The 9234-nt window shown below is 38.5% G+C and overlaps 1 protein-coding gene across 2 annotated transcripts; it reads right to left on the bottom strand.

The window, feature by feature from the left end:
* Positions 1-5878: 5878 nt before the first annotated feature.
* LOC148040916 (annexin D5-like) lies at positions 5879-8967 on the bottom strand. 2 transcript variants are annotated; one of them, XM_087673859.1, is made up of 6 exons: positions 8676-8967; positions 8269-8414; positions 7546-7764; positions 6824-7036; positions 6619-6708; positions 5879-6403 (listed from the first exon to the last, which is right to left on the bottom strand). In XM_087673859.1, exons 1-6 carry the CDS (start codon positions 8749-8751, stop codon positions 6158-6160), a joined length of 990 nt encoding a protein of 329 aa, XP_087529985.1. In that variant the 5' UTR covers positions 8752-8967; the 3' UTR covers positions 5879-6157. The 2 variants fall into 2 exon arrangements, with proteins under 2 accessions (XP_087529985.1, XP_087529977.1); XM_087673851.1 differs by having other exon boundaries at positions 7546-7767; positions 8676-8965.
* Between the last annotated feature and the right edge of the window lie 267 nt (positions 8968-9234).

Here is a 9234-nt window from a genome sequence, read left to right as displayed (position 1 = left end):
TGAACTTTCACGATGTATACATTTATGCATGTGGTGAAACGGGCAACACAGGGAAGCTCCTGTGTATCAACGGCTCCCTGTGTGTCAACGGCCACAGGGTGCACCTACCTGGAGCCCACACCCACGGCAGAAAACAGAGAGCTCTCTGTCAGATGAGCATGGCGGCAGCAATGGAAACGGACTGCTACAACGGGCTGCGCCGCAACGGAAACCTGCAACGGGAACGGGCTCCTACAGCACAACGGGGATGGCTCCTGGAGCCCACCATGGGACCAACAGAGGAGCTCCGGCCAATCGCGATGGACCAGAGAAGGCGAGGACGGAACAGGACGGGGGAGCTCCCCCACCCTGCGGAATGCAGAAAGGGGGCGGGGGGGAGCATTGAAGACGACGTGCCGGGCGCTGTGTGTGTGTAAGAGGGGGGCGCCCTCTTTTAGAAATCCGGCCTTCTCATTGGCCGGATTTAGTATTCGTGGGCGGCCGCGGACCGGTGTGTAACGGGCCTAAGACATGTAGCATTAGTGCTTACAAGCGCTCACCTCATACTTTATGCCTCGCTTTAGATGTGAAATGTCAGTCTTTTGATGGACTAAATGATATCCACCAAGTGTGTCCAGCCCTGAGATGGAACTTCTAGATCCGCAATGAACTCTAGAGAAGGTTACTCAATGATTAGAATCATTGTCATTGATTTCCAAGATGATTAAAGTTGTAATGAGAAGGCTTGAAGCTTTTTGGCTATGGTTGCCATGAAGAAAGAAAGGCAGGATTGTGATTAATGTGGCCAGCAGAGAATGAATTTTGCCAAGCTCTCTTAGGTGGGAATAGCCCTCTTGGGGGGGCTATCTTAGCCCCATGGTGATGGCCATCATAATTGCAGCATGTCCAATGATCCGTGATGGGTAGCCGTGAGACATCATGCTATCCCAGATTGCACCAGATCTATGGATCCTGAAGCTGCAAGAACTCCAGCATGAAGGAGGCTGCAGAGACGCCTGAGGAGCAAGAAGAACTTTTCCAAGTGTTGCCGCAATCATGGCATGGAGCCACACAGAGGCAGTCATGAAGGAGGACTCCATCGGTGGAGGCCCAAGGAAGAGCATAGACTCCGACTTCATGCACATGATGATGCGTACAACCTCGAAACCTTTCATTACCTAGATGCCCAAAACCAATACATGTTTGCTTTTGGAAAAATGCTAGCATCGAGTGCTTGCTTCGCAGTCTTTTCTTTCGTAGATCCTTTCACTCAAGATAATGCACAATCTATCATGTTGCAATGCTTAGCATAATCTCAATATTTAAAAGGGAACCCATAATTGCTGTCATGAAAAATAGAAGGAATCGGGATTCGGCGTGGCTAAGTGCATTATGTTCTTATGAAGCCTAAATATTTTAATATATTAACAAAAGCTTTGGTTTGGCATTTCTAGCGCAACGATATTGCTCCCAAGCTTGGGTGGCACAATAAGAGGAGAGGCAGCCAAATAAAAAAGAAAACATCAACAAATAATATAATAAGAAAAGAGAAAGAAGGAAGATGAGTTAAAAGAAAACTGTGGACATTAACCTTCTAATCATAGTGCTCTCTCTCTCTCTCTCTCTCTCTCTCTCTCTCCATGTGTGTGTGTGTGTGTGTGTGTGTGTGTCACTTGCCTAAGTTTTATTTTTGTGAGAGCCTTAATCAGGTAATCATGCACTTTAGAGCGGGCTATGTATACCAATAAACCAATGGATTCAAAACTAGAATAGGTCCCAAAAACTTCTCAATAGTGGAATAGGTGGCATAGTGCTTACATGAGCCCCATGTAGTTAATATGTTAATAATGTATTGTGCTTTTCAACCATGGATTCTCAAAATAGTGAGGACCACTCTCTAAACGCAAGTAGAATCGTTAAAAGGAGAAGTAAGGTGTAGGAATTTCTTAAATGTTGTGTGTGTGTATTATCTTTTGTGAGTAGTGTTGACATAAACCCCTTCACATAATTTGGAGATATCCTCTATTCTTAATTTTTTTTGTGATTAGGTTCATTGAGCTCATTGTATGTTTCCTTTAAAAGTTAAAAACAAAGAGAATCTAATCGTAAAGTGCCTAGTTGAATTTGATATGCATACAAAATGACATTTTCTATTGGCAGCTTTTGGGTAGCTAGCTAATGAAAACATTTCTTCAATTTTTTAATGGACCCTAATGCATGAGAAGTAGGAGAAGTCTGCATCAATGTGCATTCATTTTAGATTATAGATGAAACTATTGTTTCAAACCATGAAACATTTAATTAAAAGGAAAAAATAAAAAACTTTTAAAAATATTTAATTAAAACATGAGGAAAAAAGGAATAAAAGGGAGGAAAGTTTGAATTCAAAAGTTTAATCTAACTAAAAGAAAGGGAGAAGAGAGGTTTTGATTTTTAAAAGGAGAGAAATAGATGTTTGTGAAAAGTTTAATTTAATTAAAAATGGGAGAGAGAGAGAGAGAAAGAGAGAGGTTTAATTAAAAAAGGAGGGGGAATACAGAGGGAGTGATTAAACTTTAGAGAAAGGGGGTTTTAATTAAAAAGGAGAGGTTTGGGAAGGGGGTAGGTTCAGGAAGTCCTCTAGAGGTTCAAGGCTTTTCGAACCTACAATTGAAATAATATAGAAGTAAGAAGTAAGATGTTAAAGAACATTGGGAACCTTTTTTTTTTTAAATAAGGGTCTAAGAATAAGTATATCTAGTACATAATGTTCAAGAGTACTTTGAAAATTCAATGGGCTATTTCTTCTTGTTCTTGTAGAAACCAACAAATATTATGTATTTCTAACAGGTAAGGTTCAAGAAAAGACAAGTTTCGCTTCGTCCTAGAGCCACCTCAAATTTTGGAAAAGCCTTCTCAATACGGTGGGAGAAGGATCTTTCCTTTTGAAAAATGAATAGTTTTCATTATAATTTGCAAAAACATGAAATAAAATTGGTTCAAAATATCAAAATCTTCCTAAAAGTAATGCTTTATGGAAAATTTCCTCCTCCCACCATTTTGACAAGGCTTTTCCTAAAAATCGAGCACTCTTGGAAAGTAAACCCATATTTTCTGTAACCCTTAGTCACATCAAATATTTGAATATCAATTGATTAATATACTCATATCTACCTTAGCATTTATTCAAAAAACTATTTGAACCCCAAAAGCTTCAAGGAATACTAGATTTCACATCACATTTATGATTGACATACACTTTCTTGGTAAGTGTGACATGTGAGCATTAAAATCTATCAAAATCTAGAAACTCAAATATAAGAGTGTGATTAAATATCCTTCAACCTTAAAATCCAAGGCTTCAAAATCACACTATCAAAATCCAAATTTCATTATAATTATTTTGTCATATTATAATTATTTAATATGTCATGTGAAGTTAATCATGTACATGGATAGCATTTTCCTTTTTAATGGGTACAATTGTTAAGAAGATGTTATGAGATTGTGGTGGTTTGTTCTTCCATTAACATTTAATGAGGGAATTTGAGTAAAATAACCTTCGCAAGTTGTAAAAGCAATACATCGGCAACATAAGTGGCCTTTATAAATCTATTATGATAATTATCACCCCATGTTTTGCCTAATATCTTCCTAATTATGTGTGCATGCCCAAAATAAGCTTCTTTTAAGAAAATTGTCTAATGTTCTAATATTCTATAAGAATTATCTATAAGCTTTTGTCGTGCTCCATAATCAAGAAATCCTTTGATACATTGGAACTTAGGTGTTGGATATTGAGCTATTCGTTCCACTTATTCAAAGTAAATCTTTCAATTGAATGATTTTCCCCATGTTCACATATCTTTATCCACCTTGGTATTGCCTTATTGATGTGTCCTTGTAAATATATTCCTTGGCCAACACTTCTATTATCTATGTACATCTCTCTTTTTTCAAGCTCTTTATGTACATTACTCTATTTAACATAGATTACAAATCTTGTGCTTTGAAGTGGCAAATGTGCAAAATCATAGAGGTTATAAAACTTTGAAATTTTCTACCCAACTATGTGGCTTTGAAGCTACACAAAATGACTCATTTGCATGCTTTTGAAGCTAAACAAAATGATTCATTTGCATATTTTGGCAAGTCCTTGTAACATCTTTTTTAATGAAGAGATGGATGTACATTGTAATACTTGCAATGCAATTTTTAGTCGAGTAAGGATCTTTATTCGATTCTAATAAGAACTTCCTTTTAGGCAATGTTTTTTTTTAAAGTTGAGCTGAGAAGGAAATTGAAGTCACTATTAGATGTGATAATCTATATATGTAGATGCTAGGGTTCTTCAGAGGGCACATGAATGCTAGGGTTCTTCAACGCTTCTCCATTAATATGCACTACTTGCAAGAAAACATCTATTAAATTGCAAAAGACATTATTAATAATTCGATTAATATCATTTGTGTTACACAAGGTGTTTTATTCCATAAATTAATTCAAGCTTCTATTAGGTGGAAGTAATCTATGTTATGAAGAGCAAGTGCATATTCATCCCATCCCATGATGAATTATTACATATAAATAGGAGATCATGTGGAAGTAATCTATGTTAGAAAGAGCAAGTGCATATTTCATCTCATCATGAATTATTGCATGTAAATAGGAAAACTTTCATGAAGTTTGTCATTCAAGAGAAGTTGTTTGAAGAAGATTCTTGTGCATGTGCAACTAATGGTGCAATCACTTGAGCAATTCTAAAAAGGCTAGTGGTAAGAGAGCTTTCCAAAAGTGATGTAGAGGATTAGATCACACATACTTTCCTTGCTTGTTTATAGTTCAACTGTAAGTAGATTGTTGCACAAGGTGCTTCCATTAAACATTTTAGTGTGTGTTTTACTACTTGAAAGTTTATAAAACTAACAAAAAACTTTCCAAAACAAGGGTAGGTTTTTGGAAGATTCTAGCCTCAATTAGCATTTTATGTGGAATTTAATTTCAAAAAACACTTACTTTATAGACTTGCCCTTATTTTGATTACTTAGAAAAATATTTTTTAACTAGCATGATCAATAGGGAAATACTTTTGTGAATCAAAATTAAAGTGATGGCCTACTTGTTTTCAAGTACAAATCAATATATTGAAGATTCTAAAGATCTTGGGAAGGAATTTAACTAATTTAAAATGATAAACCTTTTATGGCTATCGATCCAAGTATAAAATACGTAGATTCAAACTTGCTCTCTATATTATGAGAATCATCATTTTGATATAATAAAGCCCATGAAGAAAAATATGTCTTCTTGTTGTAAGTTGCAAAAATTGTATACTTTGCAAGGCATGTATATGCATGTGTGCATGCATCCATGCACATTTACAAGTACATGCATCTGCGTAGGTGCATGTATCCATGCACATGCGCATGTGCATCTATGGTATACTAAACTAGAAGGTACATGTTTGAGACAACTTATACGCATCTTTGTGTGCTAGTTCTACAAAGCTAAATGTATGTGAATTATGCACCCATAGCTTCATCAATCATTACAATAGATAGAATATCCTATCTTAAAGCCACACAAGTCTCGACACAATGCCAAATCTCCAAATTTGATTGATTCAAAGAGAATGATTACTCATTTCAATCTTCTTTAAAGTCAAAATGAGCTTTCTTAGTATTTTAAGAAAAAAATCAAATATTGGACTCAAAAGTAAAGGCCATAGACATCCCAATCTTAACATATTCACAAATGTTTTGGGTGTTTTGCATGTATGGAACTTCATGAATGTTTTTCCTCAAGAATTGTTAAGGGGCAGAGATCGAGGTATCTGTATGCATATGGATGTTGCATATAAAAGCATAAAACAAGTTCAAAAAAATAAGCTACCAAGAGGACATGTATTTGAGAAACGTGAGACAACAAAGGCAAAGAGACTTATTTAATGAATCCTACAGTTTTTTGTTCTTTGCTTGAAGAAGTAAAAGGTGGAAGCAAATATCTACAGCCTAAACACAAAAACCCCACCATAGAGCCCAAACTTAGGACTTACCTTACAAGAAAACCAAGCTACCCATGCACATACTCACAGAAACTATGATACACTCACAAGACAGATATTCACTTACATAGCACACAAGAGATGCCTTGTGCGTACTGTACAAGAACCACCTGTTGTCTAGAGCATGTGGCTGGCTCACTCTGACAGCAATCGATTCAGAAATGATGACCCTTTTGGTGCTACCCTTGCACCAATCAAAGCTAGAAGGAAATGCCTGTACGTGCCCGAAGTATCAGAATGGATGGTCCGGTATAATGACACCTTGTAATTCTTGACAAACTCATCCTTAATGTCATTCATGTCCTCCTCAGCCCTTGAGACCACCACTCGGATCAGTGTCTGATCATCTGTTCCCAAGCCTTTCATGCTCTTGTACAAAATCTGTGCTCCCAAAAAAAAAAAAAACAAATGCATCAAAGATCAGCTTGCTGAGCTGAAGAGAATGAGTGATTACACATGCTTCTTCAATTACACACCTGACGTTTAAACTCGCAGAAAGCACAAGATACCCACCCCCCTTTGTTATTTTTAAACAAAACAAAGAAGCACACAAAAGACACCAAAATAGAAATACGCTTCTTTGTAAAAATTAATACCTTTGCATATTGCTCGGGTGGGTTCTTTATGTATCCAATCACTTCCGTTGCTGTTTCTTGAAATTCCCCACTAGGAGCTTTCTTCAGAGCCTGATTATTTCACGAAGAAGTTTCTCACATTGATCAAGCCACAAATAAATTTTTCATAAGACAGGGACTTGATAGCACGGTACAGATAGCATTCATGATGGGGTTTCCAAAATACCTTCAGAATGTCTTCGCCATAATCACTCTCATACAAATCAAAAGCCAAAAGCAATTCATCTCTGCTTCTGCTTGTGAGAATCTCTAAAAACACTGCTTCATTGATTTCGCCTTTCCGTGCATCAAAAAGCTCTTTGGCATCCCTATCGCTCCTGCCCAAGTCCAGGCGGTCTCCACAATCAACTTGTTTCCTGGATAAAAGAGTGGTGAAAAACTGCATTGCACAAAGTAACGAACACTTCTCAGGAAGGAGCTACAACATATGTGTGCCCATCAATCTATTCATCAGTCCATTTCTTAACTCAAACATTACTTAGGTCCTGCAAATCCTCTGAGACATCATAATGTGGGAAGTTCACAAGATTTCCATACTAGTATCTTGCACCCATTACACACCTAGCATGCCTATTGCAACTATCCTCCTTCCAAGTTGCCTATGATTCCACGACTGTGCATGATATGGCTTGAGCAAAGCATCTAATGGAGGTCATGTGCATCCCCTCCACCACTATACATGTGTGTTACTAAGGAAAACTAGTAAAATGGCAATCTGTGACACCCGCTATGTATGCATGTTACAGTCTAGAGTAATAATATCACAATCCATAACAATGCAGATAACTAGCGTGAAGTGAACGTTGCTTATTTTGCTTCTGAAATTCTCTGGAATGGATTCAACAATTGGTCAACAAGTGCAAACAGACTGGAGAAATTGGGGCTTACTTTCTTGCAGAAGCCTTCAGTGTATGATCCAATGTCATCAGACAAAGGTCTATGATAGCTTGATTCATAAGCCTCTGCAATAGCAGCCAGCTGTTCGTTGCTGCGCACACAAAGTGTTTGGATGAGGATGGTCTTGCTGCTTGAAGCCCTTCCCTTGAAGGCCTCTTTCAAAATGAAGGCATCTCTCTGAGGGGGATCCAGCATCCACAGCAGCACAGACTTCTGTGAAGAGAACAAAGCCAAACAAAGGAGGAAAAGCTTACAAAGAAGCAAATCATAAGCAGATTAATCACATATAATGGAATCATTCTCTTCAAATATTACAAACCGGTAAAATCTCATTGTTTTGATACAGTAAACATGCATAATGGTATCATTCTCATCAAGATTAAAAAATATGCAAATCCCAGTGTTCTACAATACAGCTAACGTGCATAATGGACACATTCCTATCAAGTTAGGGAGTTAGCAAAATTATGGTGTTGTAATGCGGCAAACACAAGCAAAATAGAACTTTGTCAACAAGATTACATATTTTCAAAATCCCGGTGTTACAATACAAAATGCGATCATTCTTATCAAGATTACCAACTACCAAAATCCTGGTGTTTTGATGCAGCAAAGAATACATGATGGAATTATTCTTATCAGGATGGTGCACCAATTGGCAAAATCTTTGATACTTTAATACAGCAAGCGTCCAAAAACTGTTGCTCTTCCAACCTTAAGATTGAAATGCAGCTCAGATTTCAAGCGCTGACAGAGGTCCTCCCGGTACATCTCTGCATAGATCTTCTTTATTTGGGAGCGTTGCTCCCAGGTACGGTGTGCAAGTATCCCAATGACGGTTCCAGAATCGCAACCAATCCCTGTGAGCAAAACAAAGGAGAAATTGATCGTGACAAAGCTTCAAATACGAGATGGTGCGGGTCACTCTGGAATGCAGTTCATCTCATGAATCGGAAGGTTTACAGACTTGGAAACACAGATATGGACAGAAAAACTGCCAGTGTGTGTGCACGGGGGGCGCGAGAGAGAGAGAGAGAGAGTGTGTGTGTGTGTGTGTGAGTGTGTGTGATGAATGCAACCTTGGAGTGCAGGAACAGCGGGATGATTAATGGGCCTCTTACCATGGAAAGAACGATGGAGCTCCTGAGAGTCGGTGGAAGGCGTCGGCTCTCGTTCGGGGGTTATGATGCTTGACATCCGCACCAGAGGCCTCCGCTCCGCCTCTCGTATCCTTGCTTTCTTGGTCAAGCAGACACGATTCTGACAATAGAACGCATCTCTCTCTCTCTCCGTCTGTCTCACGATTTCCGGTTTCTGGTGGTGGAAAACCAGAAACCAGTCCGCGTGAGAAGGGCTGAACCGTGTTTCCAGAACTTCTGCCCCCGGCCGGGTGCGCACGAAAAACTTTTTTCCCATCCAATGGGAAAAAGGATTAGGCTTAATCCCGGCCGGTTTTGGGAGGGGAATAGTCGGTTTTAAAATTAAAATGCTGAAAAAAATACCGGTTTTTATCCAGACGAACGTCAATTGCAATCGGATTTTTGAGAATCGTGCCTGGGGAAAAATACACTAAAGGACGGTTTTCTGTTTGGCAAAAGTCAAACCGCGGTTTCCAAGAAAACCCCTCAAAGCCGCGTGCCGCTCAAGTGTGTGTGTATGGCAGCCGTAGTCAAGTAGCGA

Source organism: Lygodium microphyllum, chromosome 1 (assembly GCF_053477565.2).
Source record: "Lygodium microphyllum isolate KBCC chromosome 1, Lygodium_microphyllum_v1.1.10, whole genome shotgun sequence".
In the NCBI taxonomy this organism is placed as follows: domain Eukaryota; kingdom Viridiplantae; phylum Streptophyta; class Polypodiopsida; order Schizaeales; family Lygodiaceae; genus Lygodium; species Lygodium microphyllum.
The sequence above is the reverse complement of the archived record's forward strand: the minus strand, read 5'-3'. Positions and strand labels throughout refer to the sequence as shown.

What these genes read in the sequence shown, in the direction of transcription:
- LOC148040916 (XM_087673851.1), bottom strand. Translation starts at nt 8,751, where the DNA reads ATGTCAAGCATCATAACCCCCGAACGAGAGCCGACGCCTTCCACCGAC. An exon ending in GCTCCATCGTTCTTTCCATG is followed by an intron (nt 8,415 to 8,675) that starts GTAAGAGGCCCA and finishes TTTTGCTCACAG; the next exon opens with GGATTGGTTGCGATTCTGGA. An exon ending in AGCTGCATTTCAATCTTAAG is followed by an intron (nt 7,768 to 8,268) that starts GTTGGAAGAGCA and finishes TTCTCTTCACAG; the next exon opens with AAGTCTGTGCTGCTGTGGAT.